The 19530-nt window shown below is 42.8% G+C and overlaps 2 protein-coding genes across 4 annotated transcripts in view; one reads left to right on the top strand and one right to left on the bottom strand.

Annotated features, from left to right (window-relative positions):
• bop1 (BOP1 ribosomal biogenesis factor) overlaps window positions 1–5831 on the bottom strand; it is a 105754-nt gene extending 99923 nt beyond the window's left edge. The window contains exon 1 of the mRNA XM_041883534.1: window positions 5679–5831. Coding sequence (XP_041739468.1) covers window positions 5679–5777 — 99 coding nt within the window. The 5' untranslated portion in view covers window positions 5778–5831. The remainder of the gene's footprint in view (window positions 1–5678) is intronic.
• A 335-nt stretch (window positions 5832–6166) lies between these two features.
• Window positions 6167–19530, top strand: part of hsf1 (heat shock transcription factor 1) — a 39283-nt gene continuing 25919 nt past the window's right edge. For all 3 annotated transcript variants that reach the window (XM_041883532.2, XM_041883531.2, XM_041883530.2), the window contains exons 1-4: window positions 6167–6565; window positions 12918–13026; window positions 13530–13666; window positions 14380–14504. In XM_041883532.2, coding sequence (XP_041739466.1) covers window positions 6440–6565; window positions 12918–13026; window positions 13530–13666; window positions 14380–14504 — 497 coding nt within the window. In that variant the 5' untranslated portion in view covers window positions 6167–6439. The remainder of the gene's footprint in view (window positions 6566–12917; window positions 13027–13529; window positions 13667–14379; window positions 14505–19530) is intronic.

Genomic DNA, 19530 nt, shown 5'->3' with positions numbered 1-19530 from the left:
TTTTGCAGATTAAAAAAAGTGTTAGAGCTAGTAATGTTTCAATATTTATCTTTACAAATTAGCTATGACATAGCCAATGACTACATAGCACAACTTTGAATTTCACCCCCGTCTCATAATCAAAGTTGAGACAGTGATTGCTGTCCTTATGAAATTATCAACTTTACCCTGTAGCCTACATCTAAAAATGACTGTGTATACTGACTGTCGCAAGCAAAATTACCACAACTATTGCTGATGGTGAACCTGAACAATCAAAATAAAAAAATTAAAATGTAGGTTAAGCCCTGATCAGTATGTATAGCCAGATGAGTTCTCTCCGGTGGTGGCCTCGGCTACTTTTATTCCGCTAAAACACATTTTTCATAAAAATGACCGAGCAAATTACATTGGTTGTCACACAACTAATAACGCCTAATATTGTGCAAGCCACTTTACAAACATTTAAATGCTGAAAGTGACAGAGGCCTACCTCTCGTCATCAGCGTGTGAAGTAACGCATAGCACACAGTTTGACTAGGCTACTGATATTCCCTGGGGTTGTTTGGTATGCAAAATGACTTGTAGATCAATGACTGTCAACACAATTAGGCTTATTAGTTCAACACTGAAGGAGAGGACATAGAAAGAAAGTAATTTGAGCAACAACAAAAATGTGAACCAGCTATTCGTAATGTTTGAAGCGATTTTCTGACCCATGCTACATTTGTATCAGTTTGTGGTCCAGTGGACTGGTGCTCTACAGCTGACGTTTTATTTTTTTAACAAGGAGCACGTGCGCCACCTAAGTTGAACATTTAGCACAGCGAAAAATATTGAAGGTAACAAGTCATGAATCTGTGCTCAGTGTATTCGCCAAAGCACTCAGGGGCTGCAGTGAAGTAGCCTAATCATTACAACAGGTGCACTGGTGCTCCTAAATTAAACTTCCAGGTCACACAGCAAAATATTTAAACACATATGCTAGTAAAAAATTGTCACAATGTAGAGCCCTGACATCCCGAATATTAAACTGCCAATTTGCATATGTATACACTGAGTGTACAAAACATTAAGGACACCTTCATAATATAAAGTTATTTCAGTTTGTTAATCTGAGTCCACCCATGTCATATTGGTGCCATTTTTGGAAAAGGCTTTGCCATTGACCTGTGCATAATCTCCTGCAGCCGTTTGACCCAGAATTCTGACACACAAATTGTAATATCTCCAATGGTAAGGCCTACAGACATGAAACTTTGAGAGTATATTTTGTTATGCTCAGTTCAGCTCTAAAAGCAAATGTTTATTTTAACTCCCTAGTACAGGGCTGCCCAACCCTCTTCCTGGAGAGCTACCGTCCTGTGGGTTTTTAGTCCAACCCTAATTTAACACACCCGATTCTACTTATTAGCTGCTCAACAAGACCTTAACTAGCTGAATCAGATATGCTAAATTATGGTTGGACTGAAAACCTACAGGACAGTAGACCTCCAGGAAGAGGGTTGGGCAGCCCTGCCCTAATATAACAGCTACTATGGAAGAATTCACATAGCCATTTTTATGTATAGCAATGTTGACTTGAACATTCAGAAAATGTGTCTGAAGGATAGCTGTAAATCTTTCCAATATGATTAAAGGGTATAAGTGAGCAATAACTTGTTGGATACTGACATTGTGTCATAGGGGCACTAATCCGGATGCTTATAAGAACTCCTGCTATGCCAGGGCCTAAAATGAACTTGCCAAATGCGAGTAGATTTTGGCATTGCCGGGTAAGATTGTCTTTTTCACCAGCCACGTTGGCAGGTGGTCAGGGCTCCACAGGGTGAGCATTTCACTCGCATTTGTGAAAAAAAATTGTGAAGTATGATCACATTCATAGTAAAATAAATGCTGCAGTAGCTGTTTTCAAAGTAATTCTGACGTTTTGTTTCATAGCTGGTAAATTAAATTGCACAAAGTCAAACTACGAATCCCACCTATCCCACCTCGTGCTGCAACACTGCCTGGCTGGAGGCTGTGCGCACGTAAAGAGCTGAGATACATTTTTAGAAGCGCTGCGCACAGGCATAAAAGTTGGTGTAATTTATTTGAAACTAAAGTCTACTGAAGTGAGACTTCGTCCTTGTGTTTCTTGGCTATTTACATTGTTTTGTTCACAAGCTAGGTTGTTTTTCAATGTTTGAGTTGCAACCACTAGGGAAGAGAAGACAATGCTGCTACTAATCAGACTCAATCTCATAGGCACAAACATTTACATTTACATTTTAGTCATTTAGCAGACGCTCTTATCCAGAGCGACTTACAGTTAGTGAATACATATACACATATATTTTTTTTATACTGGCCCCCCGTGGGAATCGAACCCACAACCCTGGCGTTGCAAACGCCATGCTCTATCAACTGAGCTACATCCCTGCCGGCCATTCCCTCCCCTACCCTGGACGACGCTGGGCCAATTGTGCGCCGCCCATGAGTCTCCCGGTCGCGGCCGGCTGCGACAGAGCCTGGATTCGAACCAGGATCTCTAGTGGCACAGTTAGCACTGCGATGCAGTGCCTTAGACCACTGCGCCACTCAGGAGGACATGACAGTTGCATTACCACGGTAACCTCCCACTAAGATTGGGCGGTATACCGTGTATATACCTTATATACCACCGGTGTATTTGGAAATAGCCACGGGATGGTTTTTCAATACCACAAACTATTGCTTTGAAGTTTTTCCCAATACATTTTAATATTTGTAGCAATTTAAGTAAATACCTGCAATGAACTTGTGCAATGCTTTAGGAGGTAAAGCAGATCGTGTTCTTATTTCACTAGTCACCTTATTTTACATTATGAAGCTTATACCTAATTAGTACCCCAGCACAGTTGAACCAGGCACGTGTTTGTTTTTAAATAGCACAACAGGAGAAAGTGGGAGCAGATGTGTCCAGCTGTGTATTGACAGGGGTCGTGTTTTATATTGAAATAATAACAGTCTTTTTTTGCTTCAATAGAGTGATCAGGGACTTGCAACTATAGATTTCCTTCACAAATACATTAATGCAACACATTCAGCAGAAAATAGCTTAATTTTCATCAGATGACAACAGAACTGCAACGCTATTTGGCTGGCAGCCCCACAAGTATATGAGCTTACAAAAACGATGCATGGCCAAGATATTTCTGATGTTTAGGCCTATCATAGAAAGAATGTAGCCAGCTATATTTCCTAATGTTTTGCTTAAAGTAAAAAAAATCATTTTACAAGAGAAAAATAGGCTGGCTACACCAAGAAAAGTACCGGAGAAAAGAAGCTACACAGTCGTCGTTTTTAAATCTACCTGCCACAGTGGCTAGTGGACCAAAAAGTTAATATAATACCTTGTGCCACGCCCTCCAAATGAACCATCAAAAATCCTACTACACTGGGTCTGACGCTCGTCGGATGTGGCTACTTTCACGGATTACAAAGGGAAACCCAGCCGCTAACTGTCCAGTTACGTGAGCCTACCAGACGAGCTAAATACTTTCTATGCTCACTTCGAGGCTAGCAACACTGAACCATGCATGAGAGTACCAGCTGTTCCGGATGACTGTGTGATCGCACTCTCCGTAGCCGATGTGAGTAAGACATTTTAAACAGGTTAACATTCACAAGACCGCAGGGCCAGACAGATTACCGGGTTGCGTACTCAAGAGCATGCACTGACCAACTGGAAAGCATCTTCACTGACATTTTCAACCGTTCCCTGACCCAGTCTGTAATACCGACATGTTTCAAGCAGACCACCATAGTCCCTGTGCCCAAGAACGCCAAGGTAACCTGTCTAAATGACTATTGCCCCGTAGCACTCACAGCTGTAGCCATGAAATGCTTTGAAAGGCAGGTCATGGCTCATAAACACCATCCTCCCAGACACCCTGGACCCACTCCAATTCACATACCGCCACAACAGATCGAAAGACGACGCAATCTCTATTTCACTCCACACTGCCCTTTACCACCTGGACAAAAGGAACACCTACGTGAGAATGCTGTTCATTGACTACAGTTAAGCGTTCAACACCAGAGTGCCCTCCATCACTAAGCTAAGGACCCTAGGATTAAACACCTCCCTCTGCAACTGAATCATGGACTTCCTGACGGGCCACACCCAAGAGGTGAGGGTAGGCAACATCCCATTTGCCACGCTGACCCTCAACACGGGGGCCTCTCAGGGGTGCGTGCCTAGTCCCCTCCTGTACTCCGTTTACCCATGACTGCGTGGTCACACACGACTCCAACACCATCATTGAGTTTAACGACTACACAACGGTGGTAGGCCTGATCACCAACGACGAGACAGCCTACAGGGAGGAGGTCAGTGACCTGGCAGTCTGGTGCCAGGACAACAACCTCTCCCTCAACAAGACAAAAGGAACTGATCGTGGACTACAGGAAACGGATGGCCGAGCACGCCCCATCCACATCGAAGGGGCTGTAGTGGAGCAGGTCGAGAACTTAAAAGATCCTCTGTGTCCACATCACTAAGGAATTATCATGGTCCACACACACACCAACACAGTCATGAAGAGGGCACGACAACTCCTCTTCCCCCTCAGGAGGCTGAAAAGATTCGGCATGGGCCCTCAGATCCTCAAAGTTCTACAGCTGCACCATTGAGAGCATATTTCAATGTTTTGTATTTAACCTTCATTTAACTAGGCAAGTCAGTTAAGAACAAATTCTTATTTACAATGACAGCCTACACCGGCCAAACCCGGACGACGCAAGGCCAATTGTGCACCGCCCTATGGGACTCCCAATCATGGCCGGTTGTGAAACAGCCTGGAGTCGAACCAGAGGGTCTGTAGTGACGCCTCAAGCACTGAGATGCAGTGCCTTAGACCGCTGAGCCACTCGGGAGCCCATCTTGACTGGCTGCATCACTGCTTGGCATGGCAACTGCTTGGTATTGCAACTGCTTGGCATCGACCGCAAGCACTAACTATTTTGACTCATCACATACACTACTGTTACTGTTTATCTACCCTGTTGCCTAGTCACTTTATCCCTACCTATATGTACGCGATACTGGTACCCAGTGTATATAGCCAAATTATCGTTACTCATTGTGTATTTATTCCTTGTGTTATTCTTTTTCCTCTCTCTGCATTGTTTGGAAGGGCCCGTAAGTAAGCGTTTCACTGTAAATCCGCACTGACAACATTTTATTTGATTGGGTAACCTAACGTAGCAGGCGTAAAATCCCTATGGGAAAAATGAATGGGATGGAAGAAAGAGTTAACACACAAACGCTCCAATTACTACACTGCTATCACACATTTTCCAACTCTAGGGAAATAGCGAGACCTTAAAAAAAAAAAAATTCAGACAGTCACCCCGACCGCCCAAATGTGGGGGTCTGGCTCATCATGGACTATAGTGACCGTGCAGCAAAAATGTTTGCTAGGCGATCAAGGTGAGACAGACCATTAGCTACTGTTTATACAAAAACACTGTTACTTATTTTATTAGCTAACACATCTGTGGGTGATTGACAAAAAAAAGTAGTTAGAAAACCTGCGGGGTTTGAGCTTGCACATCCACATTTCCTTGCATAACTAACGTTAGCTAGCCTAGCTAGCTTGTTAGCAACGAATACATTACCCTTTAACGTTACCCATTTTAATACCGAATATACATTTCCGAAATACTTATCTTACCTGGTCATTGTCCTCTTCAGCAACTCTTTTCTTCGCAGTCTTTACTTTAGCTTTACTCATGGTGCCGTTTTTCTGTGATTCTAGATTCACAGTAGGCATGCTTCTTGTACATCAACAGCCGACCATGTGGGATTCCGGCAAGAGGTCAAAGTTTAAAGTTGAGTGTGTTTTAAAACGGCAATTTTCTAAAGCGATTACAAACAAATATCTGTAATTATTTTATAGTAGATAATTACATAATTTGATAGCTCAAATTAATTACCCTAAATATGCTGCAAATGTATGGGCTGGAAAAAAGTTCAGAGGTCAAAGTTTAAAGGTGAGTTTTGGTGTAGTTTATATTTTATTGTTTCATCTTGTGTTATATTAATATATAATTAACATTAGTGATATATATATATATATATACTATTTTGGCATTTAATTCATGACACTTTAGTTTTCTTTGGTAGAGATTTTTTTCTCTCTGATGATGTCACAAAATGGCGACCACCATGCGCCTGTGCAATGGCCTTTCTCTACGCAGTTGTTTAGATATGTCCATTTGATGGAAACTTCCACTCGTAATAGTTTCTCAATTAGCTAAAAGTCTTCGAAATATTTTCGTTTAGGTTAAGATAAGGAGCATTGACAATCGAAATTGCATAGTTGTTACAGCAAGGATTGCGCTGTGTTTTGGATTTGCTTTTCTCTGGAGTTCTCCCCCCCTGTTTTGGGTTATTTTGGGAGTTTATCAACTTTTAAAGCAATTCTTGTCGATAATGGAGTTCCACGGTGGTGGGTCTGTTGGGGTCGTGGTCAGTGGCAATAACGTCCCTGCATTTCTCACAAAACTTTGGACTCTTGTTGAGGATCCTGACACCGATCCTCTGATCTGCTGGAGCCCAGTGAGTTAGCGAGCGTCAATAATGCCAACTAACCTACTACCTAGCTGCTGGACACCTTGCTTCGTATAACTCAGACTTGGTTCACTTTCTTGACATTTGCAAGCTAAATGTCATTCAATATGTTAGCTAACTAGCAGGACAATTTAACACAGACACCGTTTACTATAACTAGCTAACTATATGATAAACCACATCAGTTAGCCAACTAGCTAGTTAGCCTGGGTAGCTAGCTTGCTATCGAGATCATACGAGTTGGTTGGACTGAGTCAGAAAGATGTAACTAACCAGCTAGCTAGGTAACTAGCCAACTTAATTTGGTCAAATGTGAAGGTGACACATTTATTAATCTGGGCAGCAATGGCCGGGGGAACTTCGTGGCCGGTGGTTTGGTCATTCCACCCTTCAGCTGTTCCTGGGTGTCAATTATCGTTAGCTGGCTAGCTATGTTAGCAAGCCCTGTCTGCAGCTAGCTAATTTGGGAAACTGTCGAAACAGTAGCAAGCAATCTATACGTGTGTCAAACAGCCATGCAAAAACCACACATTCATTGAAACTAGCTAGCATGGTTATGAGAAAAGGGGGTGTGAGAAAAGGGGGGTGTGGCTGTATAACCAATTTTAGCAACGGATGATGAATATGTGTGTAACACCGCCATGACGCAATTTGACAGCTTTTTACCAGACATTACTAGCTACAATAGATATAGTAAAAAAATCGCTGCCCTACCATGTAAAAAAAAAAAAGCGATGTAAATGTTTACTTTTTTTATTACGGCTATGACAGTATTGCAAATCAGTCTGACATTACTTTTGACAGTATTTCAATCTGAAGGAAGTATGGTTTGAAGTGACTGAAATGCTTCAAAGGTATTAGGCAGTTAAGAAGATCATCAGGCAATGTTTTTCTATGCTCTTCTGTGTAGAAAATAATATAATTAACCAGGTTTCCATCCAACCTGTTTATGCTATTAAAGTACATCTGATGGAAACAGAACATTTGTGGGTGAATTTTCGGAATGTCGACCAAAAAAAAAAATACGCTAGATAAGGTGTGATCTTTTTGTTGGTAAAATGTATTATGCGAGAAATGTCAGTGGAACCGCTTTTATGCGCAAATAGTATAATATAGAAGTATCGAAGTAAACTTGGAGTCAGGCAATGACGTGTGGTCCTCCCACTATGACTTGTCGGGAAAGCATGCAGTTTATTAGGCTACAGATTAAATAAATTATGATGAACTTCACAGGATGGTGAAAGTGCAAGGTGATGAGCCTGATTCCCCTTTCCGATAAATATCGAGGGTCTTATTCTGGTGACATGATCATCTATGCTTGGCTGCCGTTTGACAAATAAAAATAATCAAGCTCTTTTGTCCATAATAATCTCATCATGTAGGCTAGACTGTGTCTGCGAGCTATTGGCGAGACAGCACATGCCCACTACTTGCTATATAATGCAACCTTTTTTTGTGAGAGAACCATCAGTTTAAAAGGTGTTGGAATCACATTGAAGTTTATATTTTTATTCAGTACATACCGGGCATTCGGAAAGTATTCAGACCCCTTGACTTTTTCAACATGTTACGTTACAGCCTTATTCTAAAATGGATTAAATTGTTCCCCTCCCCTCAATCTACACACAATAACCCATAATGACAAAGCAAAAACATGTTTTTAGAAATTTTGCTTAGTCTTATTGGGTATGACGCTTTGCACACCTATATTTGGGGAGTTTCTCCCATTATTCTCTGCAGATCCTCTCAAGCTCTCTCTGGTTGGATGGGGAGCGTCGCTGCACAGCTATTTTCAGGTCTCTAGAGATGTTCGATCGGGTTCAAGTCTGGGCTCTGGCTGGGCCACTCAAGGACGTTCAAAGACTTGTCCCGAAGCCACTCCTGCGTTGTCTTGGCTGTGTGCTTAGGGTCGTTGTCCTGTTGGAAGGTAAACCTTCACCCCAGTCTGAGATCCTGAGCGCTCTGGTGCAGGTTTTCATCAAGTATCTCTGTACATTGCTCCATTCATCTTTTCCATCAATCCTAACTAGTCTCCCTGCCTCTGAAAAACATACACACAGCATGATGATGCTGCCACCACCATGCTTCACCGTAAGGATGGTGCCAGATTTCCTCCAGACGTGACGTTTGGCATTCAGGCCAAAGAGTTCAATCTTCGTTTCATCAGAACAGATAATCTTGTTTCTCATGGTCTGAGAGTACTTTAGGTGCCTTTTGGCAAACTCCAAGCGGGCTGTCATGTGCCTTTTACTGAGGAGTGGCCACTCTACCGCAAAGGTCTGATTAGTGGAGTGCTGCAGAGATGGTTGTCCTTCTAGAAGTTTCTCCCATCTCCACAGAGGAACTCTGGAGCTCTGTCAGAGTGACCATCGGGTTCTTGGTCACCTCCCTGATCAAGGCCCTTCTCCCCGAGTGCTCAGTTTGGTCGGGCGGCCAGCTCTAAGAAGAGTCTTGGTGGTTCCAACTTTTTGGTACCCTTCCCCAGATCTGTGCCTCGACACAATTCTGTCTCGGAGCTCTACGGACAATTTCTTCAACCTCATGGCTTGGTATTTGCTCTGACATGCACTGTCAACTGTGGGACCTTATATAGACAGGTGTGTGGCTTTCCAAATCATGTCCAATCAGTTGAATTTACCACAGGTGAACTCCAATCAAGTTGTAGGAACATATCAAGGATGATCAATGGAAACAGGATGCACCTGATCTTTTCATTGGCAAGATTAGCAAATTTAGGCAGGACATGCCAGCAACAAACGCTGACACTACATCCAAGTATATCTGACCAAATTATGAAAGACAAGTATTGTAATTTTGAATTCCGTAAAGTAAGTGGAAGAGGTGACAAGTATTATTGTTAATCAAGAATGACAAGTTACCAGGGTCTGACAACTTGGATAGGAAATAATAGGAGTATAATAGCGGACGATGTTGCCACTCCTAATGAATCATTTTATACAGTGAGGGAAAAAATATTTGATCCCCTGCTGATTTTGTACGTTTGCCCACTGACAAAGACAAGACCGGTCCATAATTTGAATGGTAGGTTTATTTGAACAGTGAGAGACAGAATAACAACAAATCCAGAAAAACTGGATTTGTCAAAAATGTTATAAATTGATTTGCATTTTAATGAGGGAAATAAGTATTTGACCCCTCTGCAAAACATGACTTAGTACTTGGTGGCAAAACCCTTGTTGGCAATCACAGAGGTCAGACGTTTCTTGTAGTTGGCCACTAGGTTTGCACACATCTCAGGAGGGGTTTTGTTCCACTCCTCTTTGCAGATCTTCTCCAAGTCATTAAGGTTTCGAGGCTGACGTTTGGCAACTCAAACCTTCAGCTCCTTCCACAGATTTTGGCTAGGCCACTCCAGGACCTTAATGTGCTTCTTCTTGAGCCACTCCTTTGTTGCCTTGGCCGTGTGTTTTGGGTCATTGTCATGCTGGAATACCCATCCACGACCCATTTTCAATGCCCTGGCTGAGGGAAGGAGGTTCTCATCCAAGATTTGACGGTACATGGCGCCATCCATCGTCCCTTTGATGCGGTGAAGTTGTCCTGTCCCCTTAGCAGAAAAACACCACCAAAGCATAATGTGTGCACCTCCATATTTGACAGTGGGGGATGGTGTTCTTGGGGTCATAGGCAGCATTCCTCCTCCTCCAAACACGGCGAGTTGAGTTGATGCCAAAGAGCTCCATTTTGGTCTCATCTGACCACAACACTTTCACCCAGTTCTCCTCTGAATCATTCAGATGTTCATTGGCAAGCTTCAGATGGCCCTGTATATGTGCTTTCTTGAGCAGGGGGACCTTGCGGGCGCTGCAGGATTTCAGTTATTCACGGCGTAGTGTGTTACCAATTGTTTTCTTGTGGACTATGGTCCCAGCTGCCTTGAGATCATTGACAAGATCCTCCCGTGTAGTTCTGGGCTGATTCCTCACCGTTCTCGTGATCATTGCAACTCCACGAGTTGAGAGCTTGCGTGGAGCCCCAGGCTGAGGGAAATTGACTGTGCTTTTGTACTTCTTCCATTTGCGAATAATCGCACCAACTGTTGTCACCTTCTCACCAAGCTGCTTGGCGATGGTCTTGTAGCCCATTCCAGCCTTGTGTAGGTCTACAATCTTGTCCCTGACATCATTGGAGAGCTCTTTGGTCTTGCCCATGGTGGAGAGTTTGGAATCTGATTGATTGATTGCTTCTGTGGACAGGTGTCTTTTATACAGGTAACAAACTGAGATTAAGAGCACTCCCTTTAAGAGTGTGCTCCTAATCTCAGCTCGTTACCTGTATAAAAGACACCTGGGAGCCAGAAATCTTTCTGATTGAGAGGGGGTCAAATACTTATTTACCTCATTAAAATGCAAATCCATTTATAACATTTTTGACATGCGTTTTTCTGGATTTTTTTGTTGTTATTCTGTATCTCACTGTTCAAATAAACCTACCACTAAAATTCTAGACTGATAATTTCTTTGTCAGTGGGCAAATGTACAAAATCAGCAGGGGATCAAATACTTTTTTCCCTCACTGTACTTTCAGCACGCTTATAGGTAAGGACATTCAACAAGCACTTACACAAATGACTGATGATTGGCTGAGAGAAATTGATGATAAAAAAGATTGTGGGGGCTGTTTTGTTAGACTTCAGTGCGGCTTTTGACATTATCGATCATAGTCTGTTGCTGAAAAAGCTGATGTGTTATGGCTTTACACCCTCTGCTATATTGTGGATAAAGAGTTACTTGTCTAACAGAACACAGAGGGTGTTCTTTAATGGAAGCCTCTCCAACAAAATCCAGGTAGAATCAGGAATTCCCCAGGGCAGCTGTCTAGGCCACTTACATTTGTCAATCTTTACTAACGACATGCCACTGGCTTTGAGTAAAGCCAGTGTGTCTATGTATGCGGATGACTCAACACTATACACGTCAGCTAACACAGCGACTGAAATGACAGCAACACTTAACAAAGCGCTGCAGTTATTTTCAGAATGGGTGGCAAGGAATAAGTTAGTCCTAAATATTTCAAAAACTAAAAGCATTGTATTTGGGACAAATCATTCACTAAACCCTAAACTTCAACTAAATCTTGTAATGAATAATGTGGAAATTGAGCAAGTTGAGGAGACTAAATTGCTTGGCGTAACCCTGGATTGTGAACTCTGTTCCACATCAAGTAACTCATGCCAGCTGTAAAATTAGTTTTTAAAAAACAGATAAAAATACACCTTATGGAACAGCGGAGACTGTGAAGCAACACAAACATAGACACATGCATACAAACACACAATAATATACGCACTATACACACGTACACATGGAATTTGTGTTAATGATATGTGGTAGTATAGTAGAGGCCTGAGGGTCAATGTAAATAGTCCGGGTGGCCATTTGAGTAATTGTTCAGCAGTCTTATGGCTTGGGGGTAGAAGCTGTGAATGAGCCTTTAGGTCCTAGACTTGGTGCTCCGGTACCGCTTGCCATGCAGTAGCAGAGAGAACAGCCTATGACTTGGGTGACTGGAGTCTGACTATTTTTTGGGCTTTTCTCTGACACCGCCTAGTATATAGGTCCTGGATGGCAGGAAGCTTGGCCTCAGTGATGTACTGGGCCGTACGCACTACCCTCTGTAGCGCCTTATGGTCAGATGCCGAGCAGTTGCCATAGCAGGCGGCGATGCAACTGGTCAGGATGCACTCGGAGGTGCAGCTGTAGAACTTTTTGAGGATCTGGTGACCCATGCCAAATCTTTTCAGTCTCCTGAGGGGGAAAAGGTGTTGTCGTGCCCTCTTCATGACTGTCTTGGTGTGTTTGGACCATGATAGTTTGTTGGTGATGTGGACACCAAGGAACTTGAAACTCTCAACCTGCTCCACTACAGCCCCTTTGATGTTAATGGGGGCCTGTTCGGCCCGCCTTTTCCTGTAGTCCACGATCAGCTCCTTTGTCTTGCTCACATTGAGGGAGAGGTTGTTATCCTGGCACCAGACTGCCAGGTCTCTGACCTCCTCCCTATAGGCTGTCTCATTGTTGTCGGTGATCAGGCCTACCACTGTTGTCGTCAGCAAACTTAATGATGGTGTTGGAGTCGTGTTTCTTTACATCGCCAATGTGGTATTTCGTAATGATCCAACCTGTAAACCAATGCCAGAGTCTTGCCAAAGTCACAGAGTTTAGTTAGACTTTATCAGACCCAATGTTGTTTAGCTTTGTTGTAAGCCACCCAAGGCAGCTTAACCTGATTCTTAGTACATGCTCAGTACATAAGGCCTAGCTAAGGTAAACCTGGGTTGTGCGATATTTCTTTAACTGTTATTGTTCTTCCTTTACAGAATGGCAACAGCTTCCATGTGTTTGATCAGTGCCGATTCTCCAAGGAGGTGCTTCCCAAGTATTTTAAACACAATAACATGGCCAGCTTTGTGCGCCAGCTCAATATGTGTGAGTTGTCATTCATGTATTTAACACATTAGCATGGCAATGCCATGGAATAAAATCTTAATAGTACCTTAATTTGATTTGCTTATACTATTTATGTTTCTCCAGTTTAGCATTTTGCCTCCAGAACCTTCACTTATCGGTTTTGGGTGTGCGGTAGATTCTGCATATTATTTGCTTATATTATAATGAGCCTTTAAATAGACTCAACCAAGGACTTATTTTTATAGAGGCTATTTCTCAGAAGTTGAGGTAGATGTAACAATGTGTTTTTTTTAAACTGTGAAATCCTTGTGCTTTTTTTTGTATCTTTGGTTATGTAATCCACTTGCATGTTATTTATTAAGACTGAAAAGGCTAGGGGGATATGATTGCATACAGTGACCTAGAAACCAGGCAAATGTCAGAAACAAAAAATAAAGGCTATGTAATTGGCATGTATCTCTAGAAATTGAATGGTATGCCTTAGTCAAAACTGTAAATTGTTGTTTTTTTTCTTTCTACAGACGGCTTCCGCAAAGTAGTCCACATTGAGCAGGGCGGCCTGGTGAAGCCTGAGAAGGACGACACTGAATTCCAGCATCCCTACTTCATCCGCGGCCAAGAGCATCTGCTGGAAAATATTAAACGGAAAGTTAACAATGTAAGTGCAAAATGATAAGGTGATCATCATGATATGTCTGATTCATGTGTAGTGTGTTTCTTCGTACTCAACTCCGAACAGTGTTTTAAATAGGCTTTACAATGCCCAAACAATATTAGTTAAGAAATTATTACAAATATATTACATTTATAGTCAGAACTATGTAGCCAACTCCCTGTAGAAAACACACATGGAAATCCTCAGTAAAACTCCCCATAGAGAAGACCCATTGGGATGCTCCTCAGACATACGGCATGTCAGAATGACAGCATGTGCTCCCAGTGCATGGCCTGCTTGGCCTGCTCTTCCTCTCTGCTCGCGGGACAGATTGAGCTAATCTAGTGGTCTCTGTGGAGCCTGCCAGCTGGGGATGGGTGGATTAGAGAAGGCAGGCCAGGGAGCTCGTGATCTGATGTTGCCTGACCCTTAAATGCAGTCACTTTCTGCTCCACTCAGTCCACTGATTTACAGCTGTTTCCATCTGCACCTTGATATAGTCTGCCTCGGGCCAACTGACCAGTTCAGGCTAAAAACGGAATACCGAATCATACACTCTTTTCATTGCGTTTCCATTGTCTATCCCTCAGGGTTCAAGTCGGGGCCAAGGCCTACACTGAAGGCTTGTTTTGAACTTTTTCCCTCCTCACTTTAACAGTTTTCTTTGCTTTAACAGTTTGCTTTAACCATTTCGTCATGTTCTCCCTCCCCCTCAGGTGTCCAATGTTAAACATGATGAGCTTAAGATGAGCTCAGACGATGTCTCAAAAATTCTGACCAACGTTCAGCACATAAAGGGCAAGCAGGAGACCATAGACTCCAAAATCATCGCCATGAAGCAGTAAGTGAAACGTTGAGAAGCACATTCTGATTCCTATTCTGATTAATTCTTGTGCATATTGGACGGTTGACTCGTCTTAACTAATAAATTGAAAGGAACAAAATCAATAGAAGGTCTGACAAGCATAGTGCAAAGCACAACCCCCAAATCCACATTCAGTGCATTCGGAAAGTATTCAGACCCCTTGACCTTTTCCCACATTTTGTTTCGTTACAGCCTTACTTTAAAATAAATTAAATATTTTTTGACCTCATCAATCTACACACAATACCCCATAATGACCAAGCAAAAACTGGTTTTTAGATTTTATTGCAAATTTATAAAATAAAACTGAAAATGAAATATAACATTTACATAAGTATTCAGACCCTTTAGTCAGTACTTTGTTGAAGCACCTTTGGCAGCGATTACAGCCTCAATTCTTCTTGGGTATGACACTACAAGCTTGGCACACCTGTATTTGGGGAGTTTCTCCCATTCTTCTCTGCAGATCCTCTCAAGCTCTGTCAGGTTGGATGGGGAGTGTTGCTGCACAGCTATTTTCAGGTCCGTCCAGAGATGTTCGATCGGGTTCAAGTCCGGGCTCTGGCTGGGCCACTCAAGGACATTCAGATACTTGTCCCGAAGCCACTCCTGCATAGTCTTGGCTGTTTGCTTAGGGTCGTTGTCCTGTTGGAAGGTGAACCTTCGCCCCAGTCTGAAGTCCTGAGCGCTCTGGAGCAGGTTTTCATTAAGGATCGCTCTGTACTTTGCTCCGTTCATCTTTCCCTCGATCCTGACTAGTCTCCCAGTCCCTGCCGCTGAAAAACATCCACACAGCATGATGCTGCCACCACCATGCTTCACCGTAGGTGTGGTGCCAGGTTTCCTCCAGACGTGACACTTGGCATTCAGGCCAAAGAGTTCAAGCTTGGTTTCATCAGACCAGAAAATCTTCTTTCTCATGGTCAGAGAGTCTTTAGGTGCCTTTTGGCAAACTCCAAGCAGGCTGTCATGTGCCTTACACTGAGGATTGGCTTCCATCTGGCCACTCTACCATAAAGGGCTGATTGGTGGTGTGCTGCAGAAATGGTTGTCTTTCTGGAAGGTTCTCCCATCTCCATAGAGGAACTCTGGAGCTCTGTCAGAGTGACCATTGGGTTCTTGGTCACCTCCCTGACCATGGCCCTTCTCCCCCGATTGCTCAGTTTGGCCGGGCGGCAAGCTCTAGGAAGAGTCTTGGTGGTTCCAAACTTCTTCCATTTTTAAGAATGATGATGGCCACTGTGTTCTTGGGGACCTTCAGTGCTGCAGAAATGTTTTGGTACCCTTCCCCAGATCTCTGCCTCGACACAATCCTGTCTCGGAGCTCTACGAACAATTCCTTCGACCTCATTGCTTGGACTTTGCTCTGAAATGCACTGTCAACTGTGGGACCTTTATATAGACAGGTGTGTGGCTTTCCAAATCATGTCCAATCAATTGAATTTACCACAGGTGGGCTCCAATCAAGTTGTAGAAACATCTCAAGGATGATCAACAGAAACAGGATGCACCTGAGCGCAATTTCGAGTCTCATTGCAAAGGGTCTGAATACTTATGTAAATAAAGTATTTGTTTTTAATTTTTTATAAATTTGCAGAAAAATCAAAAACAATTTTTGTTTTGTCATTATGGGTTATTGTGTGTAGATTGATGAGGATTTGTATTTATTTAATCTATTTTTTAATAAGGCTGTAACGTAACATAATGTGGAAAAAGTCAAGGGGTCTGAATACTTTCCAAAGGCACTGTAAATACAAAATTGTAAAACATTTTCAGAATTGACTACCCCTTGAACGAGCCAAAAACATTCCTCCCCCAGCTTAGCCTCTCAGTTCCACACAATAAGATTCTCTCTCGCTCACCCTTTCCTGCTGTGTTGGTAAATTAGCAAGCATCCATATTGTGTCCCCATAGGGCTGCCGTAGCCTAGCATGCTGCATTAAGGTGGTGTAAACCAGTTTATTTAAAGCTGGTGATTAGGCTGCTAGAGCCAGAATTCTTAGAGACCTGTCAGAGGCTGAAATATACATGCGGGAGTCAGTGTGCTGTTTGAATCCACAGAGCTGTCCCAAATGAACACTTTCACGCTATATATATATATTTTTTTCTGATTAAGTGTGCACATCTAGTGATATAAAGTAGAGTTTTTAATGGTGGTTGAACTGCAGCCGTGGAGAGTTGGACCTTCTTTTTCTAGTTTTTATCCGGCTGTAGTTTAGGATAGGTTCAGGGTTACTTCTGCGTGTACTTTTTCTGGATGACTTTATAAGTTGTAGCCTGGGTGCCAGTCTGTTTCTGCTCTAGCCTCTTACTAACCCCTTATGGAATTGTCATGCCATGTTTGACTTGACAATGGAGTAGGCAAATGCACAAACCGATCTGGGACCATACTAGATCAGTTGTGGTTCAGACTGAGTTCCATGTTTGTAGCAGTATTGATGTGGGGATAATTCATTGTATCCCAGTCTGGTTAGTTAGCGTGTCTACTCATTATAGATGTCTTGATCAAATGTGGTTCAAAGTTAAGTTTCCATTTTTTTAACAGTTATGGGATAACCCATTGGGTTGTGTCAATGCACCCCACTGGGACAATATAATGGTGTTTCATGTTTCAGGACGCTTAGTCACCATTCTAAAACCGAGTGGTTCCTCTCATGCAGCTGGGATGATATGGTTGTGCTGCTCACCAGCTGCCTTTAAGCCGTCAGGGTGCATGTCAGGCCCCACATCATTAATACAATCCTTCCTCCACACACACACACACACACACACACACACTTGGATTCTCCAGCTGGACCCTTGGACTCTTCATTGCCACCGAGGGCTTTCTCTTCTGTCCCAAACATATGTTCACAAACCAGACTTTTTCTTCATGGTACCATGATGCAATACGCAGGGCAGATTTAATTATGACCTTATTCATCGTGTCCATCCGCACGGCATGACAGTCTCTCTCCATGTCTTTCACCTCACCATGTCCTCTTAGAATAGGAGAGTGCAAAAAGATGGGATTATTTACCTTGTTTTATCCAATCTGTTTTATCCAACATGCCTGTTCGATCCATATCTTTAGATTAAGATATATCACTCAAATACGATTGCTGTCCATCACCCGAGGTGGGTGGCTCTCAATAAAACGAGACAAGAATCTCTCTTACTTATAAAAATGGATTCTTCTCTATTACCATATTGCTATTTTCACACCTGCGCACCTCCCCTCTGACACTCTGACAAATCTGACAGTCCAAAAAGTTATAGGTGTGTTTCCGATTATCTGATGACTTTCACATGTCAAATAATCCCTCTGAGTATTGGTCAGAGTGGTGTTTCAGGGTGGGGATGGGGGGTCTAGGGAGGGTTGGGTTCGCGGGGGTCAGTGATGACCCCATCCACTTGGAGGCATCTACACCTGCCTCTATAAACCCTGTTCATCTGCCCCACAGGGAGGTCAGCACAGATAGTGGGCTTTTTTGGCGCAGCCTGCTTTTACAGGGCAGGGTGGGTTTACAAGGCAGCAGGTACCACTGATAGTCTATAAACACTGATAAAGCACCTCTCTTTTCCATGTCAGGAGTATGAAGGCCTTGTAGCACTCAGATGACACCCCCAGTACACACGTCCTTCAACCCTCGTTCAGTCTCTGTTTTAATACCACATCTGTGTACTGGAAGTTCTTAAGGTTAACATGCATTACTCCATAACAATGCCAGGTTGTAAGGCCTAAGCTATGATAATCAGCAAATGTATGTTTCATTTTGTCCTAGAAAGCTAGGCCTACAGTTGAAGTCGGAAGTTTACATACACTTAGGTTGGAGTCATTAAAACTTGTTTTTCAACCACTCCACAAATTTCTTGTTAACAAACTAGTTTTGGCAAGTCGGTTAGGACATCTACTTTGTGCATGACACAAGTAATTTTTCCAACAATTGTTTACAGACAGATTATTTCACTTATAATTCACTGTATCACAATTCCAGTGGGTCAGAAGTTTACATACACTAAGTTGACGGTGCCTTTAAACAGCTTGGTAAATTCCAGAAAATGATGTCATGGCTTTAGAAGCTTCTGGTAGGCTAATTGACATCATTTGAGTCAATTGGAGGTGTACCTGTGGATGTATTTCAAGGCCTACCTTCAAACTCAGTGCCTCTTTGCTTGACATCATGGGAAAATCAAAAGAAATCAGCCAAGACCTCAGAAAAAAAATTGTAGACCGCCACAAATCTGGTTCATCCTTGGGAGCAATTTCCAAATGTCTGAAGGTACCACGTTCATCTGTACAAACAATAGTACGCAAGTATAAACACCATGGGACCACACAGCCGTCATACCGCTCAGGAAGGAGACGCGTTCTGTCTCCTAGAAATGAACGTACTTTGGTGCAAAAAGTGAAAATCAATCCCAGAACAACAGCAAAGGACCTTGTGAAGATGCTGGAGGAAACAGGTACAAAATCATCTATATCCACAGTAAAACAAGTCCTATATCGACATAACCTGAAAGGCCGCTCAGCAAGGAAGAAGCCACTGCTCCAAAACCGCCATAAAAAAGCCAGACTACGGTTTGTAACTGCACATGGGGACAAAGATAGTACTTTTTGGAGAAATGTCCTCTGGTCTGATGAAACAAAAATAGAACTGTTTGTCCATAATGACCATTGTTATGTTTGGAGGAAAAAGGGGGTTGTTGCAAGCCGAAGAACACCATCCCAACCGTGAAGCACGGGGGTGGCAGCATCATGCTGTGTGGGTGCTTTGCTGCAGGAGGGACTGGTGCACTTCACAAAATAGATGGCATCATGAGGAAGGAAAATTATGTGGATATATTGAAGCAACATCTCAAGACATCAGTCAGGAAGTTAGAGCTTGGTCGCAAATGGGTCTTCCAAATGACCCCAAGCATACTTCCAAAGTTGTGGCAAAATGGCTTAACGACAACAAAGTCAAGGTATTGGAGTGGCCATCACAAAGCCATGACCTCAATCCTATAGAAAATGTGTGGG

This window comes from Coregonus clupeaformis, chromosome 8 (genome assembly GCF_020615455.1).
Source record: "Coregonus clupeaformis isolate EN_2021a chromosome 8, ASM2061545v1, whole genome shotgun sequence".
Classification (NCBI taxonomy): Eukaryota; Metazoa; Chordata; class Actinopteri; order Salmoniformes; family Salmonidae; genus Coregonus; species Coregonus clupeaformis.
The sequence above is the reverse complement of the archived record's forward strand: the minus strand, read 5'-3'. Positions and strand labels throughout refer to the sequence as shown.